The sequence below is a fragment of the Harmonia axyridis genome, chromosome 6, assembly GCF_914767665.1.
Source record: "Harmonia axyridis chromosome 6, icHarAxyr1.1, whole genome shotgun sequence".
Lineage (NCBI taxonomy): Eukaryota > Metazoa > Arthropoda > Insecta > Coleoptera > Coccinellidae > Harmonia > Harmonia axyridis.
In genome coordinates this window covers 4227272-4252041 of record NC_059506.1, presented here as the reverse complement: position 1 = coordinate 4252041, position 24770 = coordinate 4227272, and the positions used below count along the sequence as shown (strand labels likewise).

At 34.5% G+C, this 24770-nt stretch overlaps 2 protein-coding genes across 2 annotated transcripts in view; one reads left to right on the top strand and one right to left on the bottom strand.

Moving 5' to 3' along the window:
* LOC123683204 (major royal jelly protein 1) overlaps nucleotides 1–24770 on the top strand; it is a 125847-nt gene that overhangs the window by 74956 nt on the left and 26121 nt on the right. The window contains exon 2 of the mRNA XM_045622108.1: nucleotides 22710–22845. Coding sequence (XP_045478064.1) covers nucleotides 22718–22845 — 128 coding nt within the window. The 5' untranslated portion in view covers nucleotides 22710–22717. The remainder of the gene's footprint in view (nucleotides 1–22709; nucleotides 22846–24770) is intronic.
* On the bottom strand, nucleotides 5483–12251 carry LOC123683206 (cytochrome P450 4C1-like). The gene is made up of 8 exons (XM_045622109.1): nucleotides 12048–12251; nucleotides 11326–11435; nucleotides 9865–9955; nucleotides 9217–9399; nucleotides 8269–8657; nucleotides 6812–6880; nucleotides 6140–6491; nucleotides 5483–5721 (listed from the first exon to the last, which is right to left on the bottom strand). The coding sequence occupies exons 1-8, from the start codon at nucleotides 12199–12201 to the stop codon at nucleotides 5564–5566; spliced, it is 1506 nt and encodes a 501-aa protein (XP_045478065.1). The 5' UTR covers nucleotides 12202–12251; the 3' UTR covers nucleotides 5483–5563.

Below are 24770 nucleotides of genomic sequence, written 5' to 3'. Positions count from 1 at the left end.
TGCAACACAGCATTTAGTTTGTGGGGAAATTGAAAAACACATGTGTGATATACAGAAAATTAAGCCACACATAATAAAAATAGCTAATGGTGAAAAAATGCAGGCTCTCAAAAAAGGAAAACTCAAGGTAATGTTCCATGGAATTAAAATAACAATAAATGCCTTAATAGTAGAAAATCTTTGCTTCAATTTGCTATCAGTTCAAAAAATTAATGATGCTGGTTACAAAGTAGAATTTGAGAAAAATCAAGATAAAATAATTATTAGAGAAGAATTCATATTGTGTAATTTCGAGAGAGGGTTGTACACTGTTGAACTTCAACTACAAAAACATAAATCAGATAGTTAAAAATGATAATATTTGGCACTTGAGGCTTGGTCATTTGAATAAAAGAGGATTAGAGCTACTAAACTTACCCTTTTCAAATGATGTGTGTTCCTCATGCAGACAAGGCAAAGCAACAAGAAAGCCTTTCAAATTGATCGGTGAAGAAAGATCGAGAAGGATAGGTGAACTTCTGCACACAGATATTTGGGGACCATCCCAAACAACAACGATGAATGAAGAGAGGTATTACCTCACAATTATAGATGATTTTTCTCATTTCACAGTTGTTTATCTGTTAAGGAATGAAAACGAAGCTGATGATTATATTATTAAATATGTTTTAGAATTACAAAACAGAAACGTCAAGGTGTCACGACTGAGATCTGATAATGGCAAAGAATTTTGTACCTCAAAATTAAGAAAGTTTTGTGAATCCCATGGTCTGAAACAAGAATATACTTGTACATATACACCACAGCAAAATTCTGTGGCAGAAAGAATGAACAGAACCATTCTCGATAAGGTAAGGTGCATGTTTATCGACACAAACTTACCAAAATCTCTTTGGGGGGAAGCAGTGAGATGTGCAGTTTATCAGATAAACCGTTCACCCACAAAAGCACTTGAAGAAAGAAGAAGCACGATACCTGCTGAAATGTTTGGTAAGATAAATGACTCAAATAGACTAAAAATTTTTGGTTCAAAGGCTTGGTACTATAAGCTGCCACGAGAAAATAAGTTGGAACCACGAGGGGAAGAGGCATTTATGGTAGGGTATGGTGGACCAGATTACAGGCTCTGGGATCCTTAATTGAATCAAATAAAAATTTCACGAGACGTTGTATTTGATGAATCAGATTTTAAGTATAAAGAAAACAAACCTGACACAAGAGAAATAATTGTAGAAACTAGTTCTTATGATAATGTTATAGATCAAAACGTTCAACAAGATGAAGGTGAGTCAACGACAGAAACAAGAAGTAGAAGAATCAAAGCACCAGCCAGGTATGAAGATTTTGAATTGTACATGGCTCACTGTATGGTATCCATTGGAGAAGATCTCCCAGAAACCTATGAGGAGGCTATGAGATGCCAAGATAAAGAAAACTGGAAGATTGCAATTAAAGAAGAAATAGAAGCACTTCAGGGGTTTTCAAGATTAAAAGACCACCAGATGGCACACCCTTAAAATTTAAAGCAAGGTTATGTGCACGAGGCTTCAAACAGAAGGAAGGTATAGATTTTAAAGAAATTTTTGCACCAACAACAAGATATGACTCAATAAGAATGTTACTTTCTTTGGCAAATTACAAAAAATACAAATACGCACAGTTTGATATCAAAACAGCATTTTTGTATGGCGAGCTAGATGAAGAAGTTTATATGATTCCTCCACTTGGACTCTATGAAAGATCTACCAATCTTGTTTGAAAGTTAAAGAAATCACTCTACGGATTAAAACAAGCACCTAGATGTTGGAATCAAAAGTTCAATTCGTTCTTAGAGAATTTTGGTTTTACTCAATCAGATGCTGATAAATGTGTTTACAAAGGTTATGTTAAAAATTTCATAGTTTTGTTAATTATTTATGTTGATGATGGACTAATATTTTCTTCAGATGAGACTATAATAAACATTGTCTTGGAAGAGTTGAAAAATTGTTTTGAAATTACTATTGGAAATGCTAACTATTTTGTAGTTCTCGAAATTCATCATGATATTGAAGAGGGAACAATGTTTCTAAGACAAGAAAATTACACAAGACAAATAATCAGAAAATTTGGACAAGACGATGCTCATCCTGTAAGTGTACCAATGGATGTTAATTCTTTTTCAAACATTAATGATGAATCAAGTGAAACAGGGGATCAACTCATTCCATATAGACAAGCAGATGGTTCTCTAATGTTTTTAGCAGTTGTTTCTAGACCTGACATTGCACAAGCGGTGGGAGTGGTTAGTCGTTACCTAAACAACTACTCTACCGTTCACTGGAATATGGTGAAGAAGATAATTCGCTATTTGAAGGGGACAGTCAACTACGGCATACTGTACAAAAATGATAAAGGAATACTGGAAGGTTTCAGTGATGCAGATTTTGCAAGCGATAAAGAAACAAGACGTTCTACGACAGGATATGTCTTCAAGTTAAATGGAGGTCCAATAACATGGTGTAGCAAACTCCAGCCAACAGTTTCACTTTCAACAACAGAATCTGAATTCATTGCTGCTGCACAAGCTACAAAAGAGGCCATTTGGTTGAGAAAATTTATGTCTGATATTCAAGAAGACCTGCATGGACCAACACAACTAATGATTGATAACCAGAGTGCTATCAAACTTATTAAAAATCCTGAATTTCATCAAAGAACGAAACATATTGACATCAAGTTCAAGTTCATTCGTGAACATTATGATTGTGGAGATATAGAACCAAACTACATAAACACGAAGGACCAGGAAGCTGACATATTTACAAAACCATTACCGAAAGTACAGTTCCAGAGACTCAGATCAAAACTTGGAGTTACCAGTTTGAATACACAGAATGAGGAAACTACTCTGCGTAACAAAAGGTGGGAGTATAAGAAGAACATTTTTGTTCCGCAAGAGCAGAAGATTCTATGACCGCATTAATTATAGATTAATTCAGAATTCGTTTTTTTTTTACTTTTTACTTTGTGTTTGATACTGAATATACAGTTAAACCAGTGAACTCTTTTTCAATACCATTCCACATAATCCAATATCAACGAACAAAACTGGCGCATTTGGAGTGAAACTTATCCTCAAGTGTATGTCGAAACACCGTTTAATCCAGAAAAACTGACTGTTTGGTGCGCTTTATGGACTGGTGGAATCATTGGTCTGTACTTCTTCAAAAACGATGATGGCCAGAACGTTACGGTCAATGGTGATCGGTAAAGAGCCATGATTACTAACTTTTTCATTCCTGAATTGAACAACCATGATGTCCAGGAGCTGTGGTTCCAACAAGACGGCGCAACATGTGACACAGCTCGTTCCACAACCGATTTATTGAAAGACACGTTTGGTGATCGCCTAATTTCACGTTTTGGACCTGTGAATTGGCCTCCAATATCTTGAGATTTAACACCGCTAGACTACTTTCTGTGGGGGTTTGTAAAGTCATTGGTCTATGCGGATAAGCCACAAACCCTTGACCATTTGGATGACAATATTCGCCGGGGATGCGAAAAGCGGAAAAGTTGTTCCACCTCGAATCAGAAATTAACGAGTTCGAGTGATTTACACATTTTCATTTCAAAGCCGGAAAATCGTGGAGTTAAGTTTTCGTTGGACCACACTTTATTCAAGCATATAAAAAAACAAAAACAAGAAAACTTTATTTTATTCATACATTATAGACAGGGCCGTCGCTAGCCAAACTGCCGCCCTAGGCAGAGACAAAATTTGTCGCCCTAACAGAAGTTTTACAGAATGCTAAAACTGAATTCTTATGAATAAATGATGAAATATATGAATTGAATTCAGGTTTCAGATTCTTCCGCTGAGTTTCGACTTCATAAAACACTCGAATATTCATTTTTTTCTTCAATATGATTAAATGAACCATTATTTTTAATTCGAATATAGGTTGCAGACATTCTTGATGGAAAAACTTTTAAGATTAGTGAATTTGACGAAAAAAATCGTTTTTGATATTCGTTGAAATAAAAAAAAAAATTATTTGATTCATTTTTTCAGTATTCTAGTTTTCTTGAAAAAAGTTGATAATGCCGCCCTCCGTTATTTGCCGTCCCTCTAGAAACCCTGCGGTTCAGGTTCTTCTGCTCAGTTTCGACTTCATAAAAAGCTTTAACATTTTGTTTCCTTTTCTTCAAGGTTATCGAGCAAAACAATCGGATGAACCATCATTTTGAATTCGAATGCGCCCACGCCCAGCACTAGTTAATTTGATATAAAAAATGAAAAATATCAAAATACAATGGATTGCTTTACAAAATAATAAAACTCCTTATATTTCTTAAGAAGAATTAGCTTTGAATGGTGAAATGAAATCGTTTTTCGTATATTTTGCTTTCCATTCTGTGCAATCAACATTATGATTATTGAAGAATCGAAAACAAAAATAATCCAGAAGCCGCCCCAAATGGCAATAAATTCGGGAATGTTTATTAGCAAATCGAACGCCGACAAAGTGATGAATGCATAGTTTTTTTAGCGTCAACTTGTAAACAACACTATGAGGGGATAACGCAACATCTGGTTATTTATGATCATAATGCGGCACCTTTGATGGTTTTTGATTATTATTTGTCGGTATTTTTCCGAATCAAATCTCATTCGGTACTTTCCATTTCTACACATGTGATATTTGTTGACCGAGTTTGAAATGCCGCCCTTGAAATTTGGCGCCCTAGGCGACCGCCTACTCTGCCTACCCCCTAGCGACGGCCCTGATTATAGAATAAGCCTTCTGTTTTTCTTCTCGAAAATAGTCCCCATTTCATCGGCACTAATATATTATATTCCATAGTTCATAGACAAATATTCTTGGCAGCCAATCCGTTCAGTCCGTTTTCACTCGTTTCTTGAGTATGTTTTTGGTCTCCTTAAAGTTGAGAAAGTCTATATGTAAAAATATATTTGGATAAAGGTAATTATCGTACTTGTTGAAATATTCCAAGGCAAATTTTGAAGTAGAGGAGATGATGAGGATGGCAGATGGGCATAGTTGTCTTCTACAATTCAAGTTCTGTCTTAACAACTCCAGAACTGGCAGCAAAATTCGTAGGTAACACACCAGATAGTACACATAGAATTTACATTTCAAGCTTATATTTCACTGGCAGCAGACACGGCTGAGTTGAAATTTTGTTTGTGTATGTTGAAATAAAACTTCCAAACTGAGTGCAGAAATTCTTGCTAATAGCTGAACCCAAAATAATATCGAGAAAAAATGAGGAAAGCTTTTACGTTAATTCGTGCGACTCTTGTGCCCCCGTAGACCACATAACTGTATACATATATGTATAAGTGGTCTTCAAGGGCGCGATCGGAGCTTGAATTAACGTGCAATATATTACAACTACTTACACAAAGTAATTTTTATAATATTCATTTTAACAATTATCTATCCTATTGTTTTTGGGTTGATTCAAAGACTTCTTAATATTTTGCATTTATATTTGATTGCTTAAATATCATTATGCATCACAATAAGTATTTAACAATAGATTTCTAATAAAGTCATACTCGTGGAATGAATTTCACTCTTATACCATTGGCTCTTAAAACACTTTCATTTTTAAGCTCTATATCGTCTGGTGTATCGACAGCAACTAGCTGGAACTTCTTTATGATGGCAGAAAGCACCACTTTCAATTCCATCATGGCAAATCGTTGACCTGTAACCAACATTTTTGCAAATGAATATCTGCATACGAGAAACCGCTTCTGCTTAAATCAAATGATAGTAGTAAATATGTAGGTATACTTTACAAACTATATAGTCCGCAAGAGTTTTGGAAGAATTTTTTTTACTGGCATATTACTATCTGTAGAACATGACACACTACTTCACCAGAAGTGAATAACACTGAGACGATGCAGTAAAAGTCCAGCCCCTCTATATTTGGAACAGAGAAATAAAAGGTCAAGTTATAATTTACGACATTGAAACCTTTGAAGAAGCTTATCGCAGAAGTAAACTGAGGTTCAAGTAAGAAACCTATTAGATAATTACTGCAATGTCCGTTATTTTTCAATTCTGTTGAACAATCTGGTCCTGAAATCCTTCAACATAATATTGAAAATTTTCCTTACCTATACAATTTCTTGGTCCAGCGCTGAATGGAAGATAAGCGAATGGATGTCTTCGAATGCAATTTTCAAGTAGAAATCTATCAGGATCAAATTTTTCTGGTTCTGGATATATCTCCGGATTTCTGTGAACAAATAAAATCGGGATGACGAGTAATGTACCTTTAGCAACGACACATCCAGAATGCAGTGTGGTGTCTTCTTCGACCTCTCTTGAGATTAAATGGACGCTTGGATATAGTCTGAGAGATTCCTTGATGCATCTCTCTAGAAGGTCCATATTTTGAAGATCATCGTTTGTCGGGTGTCTATCTTCGCCCTCAAGAACTGAATTTATTTCCTCAGCGATTTGATTCTGAAATTTGCAGAAATTTATAGCGAGTTGATTTGAACTTTTGTATCGTTGATCCACTCTCTCAAGTTTTGTGGCGTATCCACAATCCAGAAAGTTTCTGGATTGCCGCTTCTGAAGCATCTAACGAAATAACTTTCATCAGAGACTGACCAGTACAGATTCTGTGGAGGGTTGATATTTCTCTTGAGAAACTAAATTTCTGTGTTGAATCTCATGATGATACGTCAAATTATTATTTTTGAGAGTCATCTTGTCTCAATGATTATAAAAGATTTTGGTATGGGAAATGTTGAAGCAATATTATTGATAGGTAAGCTCACCTGTATTTCAGGATGATTTGCAATATTCATAACACAGAAACTCAATGCAGTAGCGACAGTTTCATGGCCCTGCAAAAAAATTGAAGCGTATTTATTGATCAATACCCGTAAAACATGGGGGAGTTGCAAGAGCATACCCAGAATCAAAATTAGGGGGTGGGGCGCAAAGGAGTAGCAATGGGGTGGGTACTGGGGATAATTACCCCCCAAGATTTTCTGAATATAAAATTTCAGAAATCTCGCAAAGACGAAGAACGAAAATTTCTCCATAAAATGAACGAATTATAATAATTTTACTTTCCTTTGAAATCGACACGTCAATAAAAAACGGACCCCTTTACGGTTTACGACTTTATTATCTATCGCTTTCAAGATGAGTACTTTTATTGCACTACGAGCTCTTCTTCATCGAAAAATTGTCTGGGCAGCGTTGAACAATTTATTGTGATTCATTCAAATTGCAATTTATTTGTGAAAACGTCAGTTTGGAATTGACTTCATCTACAGGTTGTTCCTTAATTGAATGCACAAATGAAAATGACAGATTTCTCGGATCATTTCAGGAAAAAAATCCTATAACATGAGTTCATTTACACTTTGTTTTTAAGATGCATGTGTTAAAGTTCCAGTTTTTTTCTTATAGCACCTTCCCTTCACAAGATATTTAACTGGAATTGGCATTGATATTCCAATTTAAAGTTTTCATCATCTGATATCCTAATTCTGAATGTAAATTTACAGGCTGAATTTTTTCTGGAAGGGTGTCCGCTTCTTTCCTCCAGATTTTTTTTTTGTGAATCACTGATAGTTCCGAAAAATTTAGGAAGAAACTCTGGTTCAGAACTACACTTTTTGGTTCATTGTAGTTGTGTCGTATCTGCAATCGATTTCGAGAAAAAATTCAAACAGCTCACTATAGTAATTCTCAGGAAAATCCAAATTATTATAAAGATCCAGCTAGGTAACTGTAATAAAATAATTAATTATAAGTTTCGGTACTTATTTACCAACTCTGTAATGAAGATTAATAAAGATTCGATAAACTGGTTAAACATAACAAAAAGTAGGAGTATTAGAAACACTCTTTATCTCGAAAATAAAGCGTTTGCGGGCTCATGTTTATGGGCCATTTTAATTTTTTAAATTATCCAAGGAGTCGCTCATTTTCCTTTGTAACCGCAATTCAGTAACACCCAGTAGAAGATGAGAACAATCGAATCGGTAATAAAAAAAATTATTTTGAGTAATTTGGTTCAAACTTTGTTATCAAACCTATGTTTTCACATTATAGATATATTCTAAAATTGTAGTGAATTCTTGCAACAAAATTTAATAACGAAATTTTTTGGCTTCCAGGGAGGGGCAGTTGTCCCCCTCCTTCGGTCCCTCGCTGGGTACGCACATGCCCCTCCATTCTTTGTCTCTGCCAATGGAAAAAAGATACCTAAAATTATTACCTCAAATGTAAATGTGTCCACTTCTTCACAAATGCCATTGAAATCAATTTGATTGCCATTTCTATGAGCTTCTAGAAGAATGTCCAACATTGCCATTCTTCTTCTTTTTTTTCCAAAGTATATGTCATCTTTCTCTATTTCCGAACTCTCGGACGGATTATTTTTAGATATTTCCATTTTTTCCTTGATAATTGTTTTTGTGTAATTATGTAGGACGTCCAGATGTTTCTTCTCTTCTGCGCCAAATGGACTTAACCAATGCAATATGGAATATTTCAGCCATGGTCGCGCAATATATTGGTTGAATAACTTTTCCATTCCACCAACGGCTTTCAAATATTTTTTCAATTCACTGTCGTTTTTTTTCGATTTGTAACCTAATGAAGTCTCTGAAAGAAGAAAATATATTTAGCCCTGAAAATATCAAGGCACATGTTCCTAAACGTAGAATAAAGATTGTAATTATCTTCCTCCTCAATTGCTCATGTTATATCTCGAAAAAACTTCATAGAGCAAAAAAAGGGAACAATGAATCCAAACATTCTTTTCTTATACGCCATTTGTATCATTACCAAATTATCCATCATTTAAATTTGTCTAAATGAATCAGATTAAATCCTTCTTTTCATTGAAATGTAGCTACAATTTATTCCAAAACAAATGCTACGTCCTCCAGTCATGAACTCAACAATTCACGTGAACTAAACCCCTCTGTGATGGCGGACATAAAAGACCACAAGGTTCAATGAAACCCCCCTGACATCTATAACCTACAGTCTGGGTTATTTGATTAATATTTCGATGAAAAATTCACCCAAAAGGGGCAAAGCTGAATTGGTCCTGATAATGATTTAACTTTCATCTATAAAGTCAGCCAAATTAACTTTTCACAGATTTCACAATCTTCATTGATTGAATTATCGAATTGATATCAATTATTTCACGTACCAATTATCATTTGAAGAGAACATTCGTCGAATATGGGCATCACATCAATCTCTTTCCCAGCGGTCTCCCTCAGTTTTTCCATTAATTCATCTGATTTTTCATTGAAAGCGTCAATGAATTCTTTGAGAATGCTGAAGTGAAAAGCTGGAGTTAAAATCTTTCTACGTTGTTGCCACTTTTCACCTGAGGAAAGAAAATATAGCTCTAGATTCGATAACGTCGTAATTGATAGAATAGATTTAATGATTTTCTATTCATGGCATATGTAAATATGATGTATAATAGATGAATAGAATTATTTTTCTAAGGAAAAGTTGAAAACTGATAAACTAGACCTAAATTTTTTCCTAACATTTTGTATCTAATGGAAACAGTGCTCAACTTAAAGGTGTGAACATAATGTGATTTGCATGAGAAAGTCGAAAGAATATTTCCTAAATTTTTTGCGAATAGTCATTATCCATCAATTTAGTATCTTCACTCATGTAACTTCTGAATTGCTTTAGAATTAGAGTTAGGTAGACTACCTACCTATTCAATGGTAGGTAGTCTAAATTCACGAACTTCTAGTTATTAAAATACTAATATTATGAGTTATGAACGAGATTATTGATTGATAAATAAAGAAACATAGTAAAAATTAGTCACCTTTGCTCAACAATAGACCTTCTTTGAGCCATCTCCTGAGAACCTGATATAATATACTTTTGCTGGAGTGTTTGGGAGTCGACAAAAATATCTGAAATCAATAAAGATATGAAAATAAGTGATTTTAATAATAATATCTCGTGAGTGAACAGAATTCTAGAAAATATTTCTTCTTAACAAAAACTCAATTTGAAGCTGCTATGAGCTTAATAATATCTTCAATAAAAAAAAACGATAAAATAAGCGATAAATAATCTGTTGGCAAAAAAAATAATTGTTTTTTGTTCCTACTACTGAAATATTTTATTTCGTATAGTGTTAGTCGTTCATCGAACTGTAAGTATGTTAAATTTCTGGACCATTTGGAATTTTGTTTTTGAATAATTCGAAAAATATCTATTCGATCGATATGAAACTGAGCAGTTTCTTGTGAAATAACTGTTCAAAGATTTACACCATTTTTTGAACGCTTCGTTCAAGCTTTGTATGCAAATAATAAATGAATATCTTGGTTCATTAGATGACTGAGAAGGACCTCACTTTGACATGTAAAACCAATTGTGGTGATTCTTGTGAATATTTTAATTTGTATCAGACAAAAATTTCGAAAAAGTAACATCTGATAGAAAAATGCTTCGAATAAAAGGTTGATGATTTTGAGGTTCATGTGAATAATTAATGGAACGGGTATGTTTAGGTCGTTCAGAGGGAAAATTTAAACTCGATTACAGAGCCATCTGTGACGATTCGTGCGTCAATGCTTTTTTGAAAATTTTATCATTTATAGTAGAAACTTACTTCACTAATATTAGCTTGGACTTGAACATTTATTTGCGAAAAACAACATTGTTAGTCAAGCTTTTCACCAATATTTTTTCATAATCCAAATTTTCTGTATGGATGCTTTATTGCTCGCAGTTCACAATTATAGAAACAGCAATCGGAATGAACCGTCTATTCACACAAGCTTGAATTTCATGAGGTTATTCTGTAAAGTGTACAGGAGTATAGAATTTCTTTGCTTCTTGGCTTGTCTTTTGTTAGGTTTCGGATATTTTCATTTTTTCACATATTTTATATACAAATATTTACATTCCATGCAAAATCTAGTGAAACATCTGTTCCTAGGAATTTTATTTTTCCCTACTAATTAGATTATATCTTTCCATGTTATATACATATGAATATAATATATTGAACATTATAAGCAATTCATGAACTTGATAAGATGAATCGTCAAATCAATAGAAAAAAACAATAATAAGAATGAATTGAAAATTTAGAGGACATAAGTAGGAACTCCCTTTCAACTTTCAAAATAATCTAGTCTTATCTAAATAGCCTTATCAATGCTAAGTTAACTAGAAATGATTAATTCAAAATATTCAGATTAAAAAGAATATAGAAAAAATACTAGAACCGTTCAACTGTAACATATGTCCAAAAACAAAAATACATCACCTCACAATCCTCTGGTGACAAAATAAAAACGATGTATTCATTGAAGATCCTAACATAGAAATGTGGATAAAACATTTCTGATAGCTTTTTAACGTTCTTGTGTAACATCTCTGAAAAGCAAAAAAAAAAATCTCAATATTTCTCCAAATTTCAGTTCAGAATATGAACACATATAAAAATTATTGAGTTTTCGAATACAATTGAAAACAAAATATCTGAATTACAGTTCCTTCACAAAACTGAGTTATAAATATAATTATTTTATTATTGTTGTTTTGTTTCCATTTTGAATTGGAATAGTTATAATAATTTACTTATGCCTAGCCCTAGCCAGGCAAACCTTAAATATGACATGTCCAGAAAGTTTGGCAAACTTCATAAGTAGATACCTAATAATAAAGATAATTAATCCTTAGGCTGCAAATCAGAAAATCCACAATGGTGAGACAAAACAATTGAAGAGTTTTGTCAATTGAAGAATCGAATTTTACATATAAATTTTTGTCGATAATCGTCAGTCATTATGTTTTTCTATGGATTCGTTGTTACCCTTTTCGAGGTGTCTTATAATAATTTTTTTATATCTGATAACAAGTAGATGTTATTCTAGCTATGCTGTATTATGTCATAGGATAGTTTTAAGCATATTGCTATGTGGAACTGAATTTATAGTAGCAGAAATCAACAGAATTGATATGATTCGATAACGTTCTAAAACTCACCTGGAGGTTGACGAAAAATACTCCAGTGTCCAAAAATAAATGATTCTCCGTCTGGACGTTTCAATCCACGCATTTTATGGATTTGCCATTTAAAATATAAAAATCTCTTTAAGCAGTATAAAACTGCAATAATTCCAGTTAGGAGTAACCACATTCTTGTTCACTCGAATATCTAACATTATGCATTTCTATTACTATCCGAAAATTTGGTATTTTTTTTCAATATTTAATTTCAGTGATAACCTTCAGGTCACAATAGTACAAAAGTATTGCATATTACCCTCGAAAAGTTTTGCGATCTGTCGATCTGAGTTTTCCAATATTCAATTCAAGAAATATAATGGGTTTTTCAAAAAGAATTTTGTTTCTTAATAGGGTCACACTGGAAATCCATGACATTTTTGAATTTTTTTTTTTTTTTGATATTTTATATTTTTATTTAATTTTAATTTTAATTACGATCATTTCATTTTACTCGAAAATCGCATTAGAATAATGAAAATCGACTATGAAAATGGTGGATCTAGATGTAACATTTCATAATATTTTCTGTCAATATAATCGAACTTCTGATACCACTTTTAAGAATTCAGTTAATCAATTTGAGTCAATAGGCTCGATACATATTGTGCAATATATGTAGTAGTGAGTGTGTCCGTGAAGTTAGCATCCACTTTTCGAAAATCGAAATTTTTTTTTTGCATTCGTAAGTAACTCGTTAGTTACTATTTGTAACACAAAAATTTTCGTTTGTTCTTCAAGGTTACTGGTAGAAAAACATCACATTCCGCTGGGGTGCTAACTTCACGTTTTTTTTCGAATTCTCAAAAAAAGAAAATTTGTTAGAAACGAAAATTTTTGTGTTACAAACAGTTATTAACTAAATATTTTTTTTGCGAAAAATCAAAAAAAATCGAAGACAAACGTGAAGTTAGCACCCCAGCGGAATGCGATGTTTTCTACCAGTATCCTTGAGGTACAAACAAAAATTTTGGTGTTACAATTAGTTACTAACGAGTTACAAATGAATACAAAAAAAAATTCTTAATTTTCGAAAAATTGGGTACTAACTTCGCATTTTAGGAGTGACATTTTCTCATTATAGGTTGGGTTACAAACGAAAATTTTTATGTTACAAACAGTTACTAACGATGGACTTTCTTACTAAAAATTTTTTTTTTTTGGAAAAATCGAAAAAAAGTGAAGTTAGCACCCCAGCGGATTGCGATGTTTTTCTACCAGTATCCTGAGGTACAAACGAAAATTTTATTGTTACAAACAGTTACTAACGAGTTACTAACGAATGCAAAAAAAAATCTTGATTTTCGAAAAAGCTAACTGCACGGACACGCAGTGAGCCAGTGTTGAAGAAGATCAGAATTTTTTAATTCCTCGACATTCTCAAAAATTATTGGGGATATCCACAAAATACAATACAATACAATACAAATACTCAAGTACATAGTATACTGTAAAACATTATATGGCTAATTCTGCGAAACGATTTGGCTTTAAAGCCTCACAAGGTGCAACAATTGAGACCGACCTATCATTTACATCGTCCTAGATTCACTCAATTCATTCAAGAACAACTCATCAGTTTTTCGAAAAAATCTTTTTTTCAGACAAAACCTTATTTTTACACATCAAAAATTTCAATCATTGTCATCTGAATTTATTGTTTTATTTTGATTTACAAAACAAAGGTACTTCTTGAAAAAGTCTGTTTATGTGTCAGTGAAAATAATTGGAAAGACAATCGAACAAAGCCATTTTATTTCCGAAGAAAATCAGGAAAGCATTGATATAATAACCTTTATTCAACAAATACAAAAAAATAATGTTTCATTGTTTCACAATAAAAATATCAGGGGCAAATTATTATATCCTATAAACATGGGACCGCAAACGCTACATTTTTGAGATACAGGGTTTTTTTGTAGTCCTACTTTTTATAATAGTTATACCAGTTTATCAAATCTTAATTAATCTTCCTACAGATTGAGTAAATAAGTACCAAATTTATAATTAATTTATTCATCACAGCTTACTAACTGAATCTTCATAGTCATTTGGATTTTTCTGAGTATTACTAGAAAATTATTTCGAACTTTTTTTCGAAATCAGTAGCAGATATGACAAAGCTACAAGGAACCAAAAAGTGGAGCACTGGATAAGAGTTTCTTTTTACGTTCTGTAAACTACCAGTGGTCCAACAAAAAAAAGTCCTGTAGGAAAAAAGCGGGCACTGTAATATGACCCTGTCGATTTGAATTAAAAATAAAATTAACATATCACATGATGAGAACATTGAATTGGAATATACACTGCGCAAAAAAATTAACGCACATTATGGAAATCTCAAATTTATTCTACAACTGAAGGTGTTCTCAATGATAATTATTTTTATTAGAACTATGCATGCATATGTTATCCACTTTCAACGTTTTTCTTCAAAACATATGTTTTTTCCCAGCAGGAATAAAAAAAGATGAGATTATCAGATTTTGAATGTATTGGCTCCATTCTGAAATCAGTTGTTCTCGATCAATTCTAGTGATCAATAGTTTTTCTTTCGTTTGATTTTCTACACTCGATCGCTATGCAACGCGAAACACGCAATTTGACCTAAGAGGAATGTGCCCAAGCGGTAGTTTTGCGAGAAGAAGGGTGGACATACACAAGAATTTCAGAAAGGTTTGGAGTTTCCCATACAAGTGTGTCCAGAATGTTGCATCGATTCAGGGAGACAGGTATTAATGTCCGAAGACCAGGACAGGGTAGACCACGGGTAACAACTGCCATTGAAGAACGTTACTTGAGAGTTTCTTCGTTGAGACAACGGTTTGCAACCGCTCGCCTCCTTCAAAATCGGCTTGAGAAAACTCATGGGGTGCAAATTTGCACTCAGACAATAATAAATCGCCTCAGAGAATATGACTTAAGGCCTCGTGTCGCGGCAAGAGGCCCAGCTCTTACCCCAGCCCATCGAAGGGCGCGTTTGGATTTTGCGAGAGAGCATATCCATTGGGAAGAGGCTGATTGGGAAAGAGTTCTCTTCACAGATGAGTCTAGATTCTGCCTCTACCATTATGATCGATGTTTCCTTGTATACAGACGTCCACATGAAAGATATGCTCAGTGCAATTTCCTGAATACTACTGGTTTCGGGGTAGGATCGATTATGGTATGGGGTGGAATATCTTTGACTGCTCGCACAGACCTAGTGGTCGTTGATAATGGAGCTATGAATGCTGATAGGTATATATAAGCAACATACTTGAAGAGCATGTAGTGCCATTTGCCCCATACATTGGTGAAAATTTCATTTTTATGGACGATAATGCCAGACCCCATCATGCGCGCATCGTTCAGGAGTTCCTTGAAGAGGTTGAAGTCTCTCGAATGGAATGGCCAGCAAGAAGTCCATATCTCAATCCGATTGAGCAGGTTTGGGACAACCTCAATAGAAGGCTGAGAAGTTCAGAAAATCATCCAGCTACTCTTAATGACTTAGGAATCCAACTCAGAGAAATCTGGGAAGGATTAGATCAGAACATTTTAAGATCACTCATTTTGAGTATGAACCGTCGTTGCCGAGCTGTAATTAACGCAAGGGGTGGAAATACCAAGTATTAAATCACTTATCAGCATTCCAGTATTTTGAAAATTGTTTATTTCTCTTCTTTCACATAAGATTCGGTGAAATCCTGAATTTTTATTCCATTTAATGTGTCTTGTTTCGATCAAAACCTTTCCGAGAGAACATAAAAAATAAGTTATAAAGTTAACTTTCATTAAAATTGAGATTTTCAGAATGTGCGTTAATTTTTTTGCGCAGTGTATATGCCAAATTAAGATAAATATCTCGCGAAGCAAGGGTGCTATGAAAAAAAAACCAAACTGTATAGTCCCTATATCTAGAAAACAAAGCGTTTGCGGGATCACGTTTACATGACTTTTTTCATAATGATCCAAGGAATCTGTCTTTTTTGTTTGTACCTCCAAATAAAAACACACTTTATACACGAAAAATTTCAATCTGTTTATGATCACTGAATTATTTCCCATTCAATTTTTTTTTGAATTGTCTTTGATTCTGATTATATATCAGATTGAAATTTCGCAGGTAGATTTAAATTGGTAATCTCTTCGTCTTTTTTTCCAATATTCTGCTTGATTTTTCTATGGTTTTGATTTTATGAGATTTTTCACAAATTCTGTTGTTACTGAAATATGTATTGGGTATTGGGTTTACTATAGTAATTATAAGAAAATTAAATTTCAAACGGCCATATTTACACTAGGGCTGGGACTTCTTGGCCTTTTTGTATTCGAACATTCATTCTTAAATTTATTCGATTATTCGAATAATTCATTCTAACAAATATTCATGCTTGATTATTCATGAGTAGTCATGAATATTCAACTATTCATTGAATACTCAACGAGTATTAATTGATTATTCAATGTTTATTCAATGAATATTGATTCAAGGTTCAAGATTGTTTGGTTATTTTCTTTTGTATATTATCTGCAAATAAAGTTTAATATTATTATTATTATATACAATGATTACTCAATGAATATTCAGTGATTAAACTCATGTTTTAATGAACCAATAAAATACGAGCGTTTTGATGAGTGAATATACTCTTGACGACGTGGTATAATCGTTTTGGTGTTTCGTCTCTCATCATATTGCGATCATTTCCACAGTAACGTAATTGGACGTTCGTCAAAAAAAAAAAAATAAATAAAAGTCAAGCTCAGTGAAATGTCATTGAATTTTGCAATAGGCAGCGCTACCGCTACAATTTTAGTTCAGTAGTACTCTGGTTTTACCTTTTATTGTCATATTTTTATATTTTTATATTTTTATAATCAAATTGTCGTTTGATAAATGCAGAAATTATTTTCATTACATGACAACGTACAAAATACAATCGATCCTTAAATAGACGCTGTAAAACCTTTGCTGGGACAATACAATCTACATAGACCCATAACAGGTCTACAGGTACAAAAAGAATAATCAAGCGGATTTTGAGACCATTCAAGTTCAAGAACATCATATGTTGTCAGCAGAGTAATATTTGTGCGTTAATTTCGAGAGTTTTTGAGGTGAAAATTGGAAGTTTTTTTTTGCATTTTGTATTGGCGGCTGTATAAGTATATCCACGTGAGTTTGGGTTAAATTTACGAAGAATCGCTTTTGAATAACCGATTTTTTCCTTTTTCTATATTTATTTCCGATTGAATATAAGATCTGTTTTCACATCAATTAGATATCAGTAAACAAACGTTGTCATTACATGTTCTGATAAGCACATTGAATCGGTATTCCCTGAAGAGAAGCACACACGTTGAGATATCATACAATCTCCTAAAGGGAAGTATACACGTTGATATTTCATTGTACTCATATTGTATTTATATTCTTATAAAAAAAGAACTGTAGCGTTGAAGGTACCATCCTCTGTGATTATCCTCTGTGGGTTGTTCCTCATCTTTTCCTAGGCCTACCTGTGTGCGTCTGTTGCGGAGTCTTTCTGGTCGGCCTCAGAAAGTGAAGAGTGTTGATCCTTTGTTCTAATTATCCCAATTTCATATTGATTTGGCTTCACTGTTCAGGATGCCTACTTATTGCTCAGTTTGCTCAAAGAGTGTGGGAGCTAAAGATAATAAGATAACGTGTACTATTTGCTGCCGTACATGTCATGGACAATGTGTCAACTTAAAATCTGAAGATATAGAATTTATGTCGGAGCATAATGAAAAATTTGTATGTCCCTCGTGCCAGGGCAATATCAGAAAACTGCGTAGCAACTCATGTAGTGATGGCAGTTCTCAGTCCGCTGGGGTTGAGAGAAAAACTGGTCCCTTGGCACTCATTCTGGAGAAACTATCTAAACTTGACAAAATCGCGCAGGATATTGAATTGATCAAGAGTACTCAGTCAGACTTATGTGAGCAGCTGAAAAAGTGCTCAGAAAAAATCGAACATCATTCTGAGCTGCTTCATGCGCAGGGAGTTGCGATTGCTGAGTGTCAGTGTAATATAACGGACTTGAGAACTGCTCAAGAATCCGTAGCGGATGATGTGATGGAGCTTCGTATGAAGGTCTCTGACATTGGAGGTCAGATGGCTGCTTCCGCTGTAGTTGCCGACGGTATGGCTGTGGGCCGTCCCGAACTATGTGGTGCACGGGAGATGATTGAGAGGATAAAGAGGTCATACAATATTATTGTAAGGAACATACCGGAGGTGAATGATACGGAGGATGCCGTAATCATTGAAAAACTTGTGAACGAGATTGAAAAATCTGCCTCTAATAACATCACAGCTATATCTAGAGTTGGTAAGGTGAAGAAATCTGCTGTTCCCCGTCCAGTAAAGATTTGTTTCAACAATTTGAATACCCCTCTCAACATTCTGAAAAATAAGAAGGTGATCGCCTGCAATCCTGTGCTGAAGGGTTTCCGCATTTCCGACGATAAATCACACGAACAGCTTGAAACTCTTAATCGCATGCGAGATGAACTCAAGAGCAGGATTGCCGGGGGTGAGAAAAATTTAACAATCAGGTATATGAGGGGCGAGCCTACAATTGTTTCCTCTACTGCACTTGACAATTCTCCTCCAAAAAACTAACACTACCTGAAGAATGGAAGATAATGTATACAAACCTGGCTTCTCTATCGGCAAAGAAGAATGAATTGATGTTGCTTATTGATGTTGCTAAACCTGACTTTGTTATGATCACAGAGACATGGTTAAATTCAAACATCCCTGATGCTTCGTGTAATATTCCGGGATATGTCATTTACAGGTGCGATAGTGTTACAACTCCAGGTCATGGGGGCTGCTGCATATATATTTGTGTTAATATTATAAATAAATACTCCATTGTTTCATATTCTTATCCTTCACCTGGTATAGATAATATTTTCCTTGATTTGTCTACTTCAGATTTCTCCATTACATTAGGATGTGTTTATCGTCCTAGACCATGTCCGTATGACTCCTTCTTGTTCAAAGCGATTGAGGATTTATCGAACTCAAAGAAGAATGTTTTCATTGCAGGCGATTTCAATTTAAATGACTTGAGGTGGCCCGTCATAAATTCACCATCTAATGCCTCACCCTCAGCTGGGTTCCTTGACATGATCAATAAATGTCATCTCCAGCAGCTTGTGAGCCAGCCTACGAGATTTCGCATAGGTCATAATCCGTCAATTTTGGATTTGATTCTTGTGAATGACAGAAACTTGGTATCCTCCTTGGACTATGAATCACCAGTGGGCAAATCAGATCATGTTGTTCTGTACTCAAAATTACAATTCTATGTGAAGAATAGGTCGTCAATGTCCAGAAAGAAAATAAAGATCACCGATTTTCAGAAGGTTGATGAGGAACTTATGTTGGTTAGCTGGGGCACACTCTGGGATGCTAATGATGTCGAGGATATGTGGAAAAAGTTGGAGCATATTATTGTAGAGACTGTTGAAAGACACACACGCTCGGTCACAGTGAGGCAGAATACGGTCAAACCTTGGATCGACGAGGAAATCATTCGTCAAATAAAATTCAAAAATCTTTGTGGCAACGCTATATTAGGAGTGGACGTGAGGCTAACTTCGATATCCATAGGCGATACTCAAATAATCTTTCTCTTACCATAAAATCAGCTAAAAGAATGTTCGAGTCGAAGTTGGTGTCAGGTAGTGACAAGAAAAGTTTCTTCAAATATGTCCGTCAAACATTTAATACCACTGTTTCTGTTCCGGTAATTCGTGATGAATCTGAAAATCTTTGTGACGACCCTTTGAGTACTGCTAACACCTTTGCTGATACTTTCGCTCGTGCTTTTTCAAGAGAGCCTGATGGTGCTCTTCCACAGATTGCGACCCCAAGTGCCCAGCTATCTTTTGAGTCTGTTGATATAACTCCTGAGGCAGTACAACAAGTCATCGGATCCTTCAAGACTGGCACTGCACCTGGTGTGGATGGCTTATCTATGAAGCTATTTAAGAGTTGCGTGAGATCTCTTGCTTGCCCACTTTCTGATATAATGAAAACCTCTCCCACATCTCACCGCTTACCAGGTTGTTGGACAATGGCATCTGTAACACCTATATACAAGAAAGGTGATCGACTGTCTTCTGAAAATTATAGACCTATCTCTCTAACTTCAATAGCCGTTAAAGTAATGGAGAAGATCATTTCTAATGCTATGCTGCCCTTTTTAATGTCCAATAATATCTTACCTCAGGGTCAGCACGGATTCATTCCAGGTAGGTCTATAATCACTAATTTGTTGGAATGTCTCAACGTGTGGACAAAGGCTGTTGATGCTGGTGAATCGGTTGATGTAATATACCTTGATTTTGCCCGTGCCTTCGATCGAGTTCCTCTGAGAAGATTGTTGCATAAACTGTGGCATGTGGGCGTTCGAGGCGATGTGGTCGCTTGGATTGGGAGCTTCCTTTCAAACAGGAAGTTTTCGGTCAGAGTGGGCTCAGCTAGGTCTACAATGAGGGATGTTTTGAGTGGCGTGCCTCAGGGTTCAGTACTGGGCCCCATTCTGTTCCTTGTATATATTTCGGATCTACCGGCATCTATGAGTTCTCAGTGTTGTTCATACGCGGACGATACAAAGCTGTTCAGTTGTCCAACCCATCGTTCTGTCCTACAGGAGGATCTCAACACCCTGGCGAGGTGGTGTGATGACTGGCTGCTTCCGTTAAATGTTCAAAAGTGTAAGGTGTTACATTTAGGAAAGAAGAATCCAAGACTTTCTTATTATGTTGAGGGGCAGCTGATTGAAAATGTATCCGCTCACAATGATCTGGGTGTGATTGTGACGGAGGATCTGTCATGGAGTCAGCATATAGCACACTGCACGAGCAGAGCAAGAAAGCTTCTCTATCTCTTCGGGAGGTCCTTTGCTGGTTGCGATCCTATGACTGCAGCGCAATTGTACAAGACATACATTCGTCCAGTTCTGGAGTTCGCCGGTCCTGTCTGGTATCCCTGCCTCATCAGGGATGCTACTCTACTAGAATCGGTTCAGCGGAGGGCCACCCGAATACCATATGGCTTTGTGCGTCCAGATTATGAAAGTAGGTTAGCCCTAATGAATATCTCCAGGTCCTCGTTGAGGAGGTTGAGGGGCGATCTCATAATAACTTATAGATCGCTACATATTCTCTTCGGTTGTGACCTCAGTCATCTTTTTGTGCTCAACTCAAATAATCTCAGAGGACATATGTTCAAACTCTCACGTGAGAGATTCTTTACCACCACCAGGCAGTACTTCATCTCCAACAGAGTATTCGAGGTTTGGAACAGATTGCCGACCGAGATAGTTTGTGCGCCTAGTGTGAACAGTTTCAAGAAGAAACTTGACTTGTGGGCCTCACAGAATGCACTGTGTTTGTGAAATTGAATTGTTTTTTTTTGTGATCTTTTTTCATTCAATAGCACGAATTTTGTTTTCATCCCTTTCTTCTTATAATTTTTTTTCAATATTTTTGTAAGCTTGTAATTTGTGACAACATTACTTATTTTAACATATTTTAGAGTTTATAGGCTAAGCCTCAACTCTGGATCACGTTATAATAATAATAATAATAATAAGAATACACTTCGTGTTCAATTATACGAAATTTTCAAAAAACTTTGTGTACTGATTCAGTCTTGTTAGAGAAGGATGTTACTCCAGTTGATGTGTGTACATTTTAAAACCTCAGATTTGAAAGAATAGAAAGATTCGTCAGTACGCAATTCAGAATCAAGCAATATTTGACCACTGAAATAGACGAGGAAATAGAGTAATGTCTAGAAATGGCAATGCATACGGAATAGGAAAGAAAAACTCTGCAATCGATTAAAAAAACGGTATTAGGTTTCGAATGTAGAATCTTATATTATTATTATTAGAACTTTTTATTGCTGAATTCATATTTTAGAATCTTAAATTCCATTTTTATATTTTCTCATTGATGAAATCCCAATTGTATTAATTTTTCTTTGGATCGTTTTTACTATTAAATGAATAATTTTAATTCAATTGTATCTATCAATTTCAATATATGTAATTTCCAGTAATTTTAATATTAATAAAACGATTTGTCCATAGTAAATCACAAAACCCTGTTTTATTTTTTTTTATTTAAATTAACGTGTCTCAGCGGCTAGGCCATTGTTTTAATCATTAATTGAGTTAAGTGATAATTCAAACTTTCATTGGTAACTTCACAAATGATTCATAAATATCCAACTTCTCACTGAATAGAAAACTTTTTACTGTATAATTAGTGAATACTCAACTATTCACAGATTATTCATGAATAGAAAAGTAGTCATTGATTATTCAACTATTCAGTGAATACTCTACTATTCACTGGTTATTCATGAATAGAAAAGTAATCATTGATTATTCAACTATTCAGTGAATACTCAACTATTCACTGAATATTCGAATATTCGAATATTCATGAATATTCGAATAATTAAAAATGCAATTATTCGAATAATCATTCAATGAATATTCGAATATTCAAATCATTCATTCATGATTCCCAGCCCTAATTTACACTTTAACCGATAAACTATACCTATGAATCTAATTGAAATCCACATATTTTATTTTCCAGGTACCAAGATGAAGGTGTTAATGCTACTACCAATACTCATTTTGAGTGTAAATGCTCTGGATCTGGAAGTGGTAAACCAATGGAACCTTCTTGATTTCAAATTTCGCTATGATTACAGCACAGTAAGGTCCTTCAGGTGAGGGTTTATTCATATCGAAGGTAGATTCATACCGACAGTCACGGTACGATCAGATAACGGTCAAATCCCAGTCAAGTCAAAGAACAGCCAACGCGTTATATGAGATCATGATCAAGATGGCAAAGAAACAATCTACAATATAGCGTTAATTTTGGAAGAAGAAGGACAACTAGTGACGCCTAGTCGAGAAATGAAAAATATTTATGTACAGGATGTTTCATTGGGAAACAGAAATACTTCACAGGTACATAGGTGGCACCAAGGAGGTTCTGGAGGTACCCCCATTTATTAGGTCTTACTGTCTTCGTAGCCGAGATACAGGGTGTTTTATGAATTTTGCATGTTTCTTTCTGAGGCCATATCAAACGAACCACACGGTATATTTTCTTCATATTTGTCAAATATGTTCCCAATTGAGAGCCCAAACGTATCATGCAATAACCGCCTTGAAAATCCAGGTCCGGGTTAACAAAAAATTATGAATCGTTTGAATCCTCGAAACAACACTCTGTACATCGGAATTTTGAAAATCTGTTTTAATATTCGGAAACACCCCTAAAAACTAAACTAAGATGTGTACTTCAAATTTTCGCTCAGACAGTGTTACTGCACAAATTTACAACGTAAAAGTGAAATTTTCAAGAACTTTGATACCTGAAAGTGGTTTGAATTGACTTTTAATAATGAATTATCAAAAATATTGAATCCATCAATATTTCAACATTACTTTGTGATTCATTTGTACATTGGTTTTTCCTTTTTATAGCTGTATACTATTTCAGTTTCCATTTATTGAGAATTGAGTTGCATTAGGTTGATATCGTATATTTCGAAACAATTATGAACAAAAAAACATATTAACAAAATAATTAGAAAAATAACTACAAAAACGGCTCGAAATTTCCTCCATTTTGATTGAATACGCAATTTTATTATTATTCGCAGTAGTGAAAACGGCTCTGTTAAAAGAAACAATATACTTTACACACAAAAGAGGACTATGCTCTCAATAACTAACTTATAGATTTATCACTAAAAGTTACTTTAAACCACTTCCAGCAAACTAAATTCTTAAAAACTTCACGTTTACATTAAAAATTTGTGCAGTAATGATAAACGACACAAACGACTCAAAAATAAAAACTGAAATGGTATACAGCTATAAAAAAGGAAACCAATGTGAAAATGAATTACAAAGTAATGTTGAAATAATTATGGTTTCAATATTTTTGATAATTCATTGTTATATGTCATTTCAAACCACTTTCAGGAATCCAAGTTCTTAAAAACTTCACTTTTACGTTGAAAATTTGTGCAGTAAAACTGTCTGCGCGAAAATTTGAAGTACACGTCTCAGTTAAATATTTAATGGTGTTTCCGAATATTGAAACAGATTTTCAAAATTCCGATGTACAGGGTGTTGTTTCGAGGATTCAAATGATTCATAATTTTTTGTTAACCCGGACCTGGATTTTCAAGGCAGTTATTGCATGATACGTTTGGGATCATATTTGCCAAATATGAAGAAAATATACCGTGTGGTTCGTTTGATATGGCCTCAGAAAGAAACGGGCGAAATTCATAAAACACCCTGTATCTCGGCTACGAAGACAGTAAGACCCAATATTTGGGGTATCTCCAGAACCGCCTTGGTGCCACCTATGCACGTGTGAAGTATTTCCGTTTCCCAATGAAACACCCTGTATAAAGTGTCCATCAAAAAATTAAGTCGAAAAACTCAATATCTTTTACATAGATGACATTTTCAAAAAACCGATAATGGGATATTTATCGACAAATCTGCGGCTAAGAAACTGCGTTGAAAAATATTGGATATCCAATTTAAAATACACCAATTCTCATATCTTAAACAGTAATTTATTTCTATGCTCTGTTATGACTATCATGAACCATAAAGATTA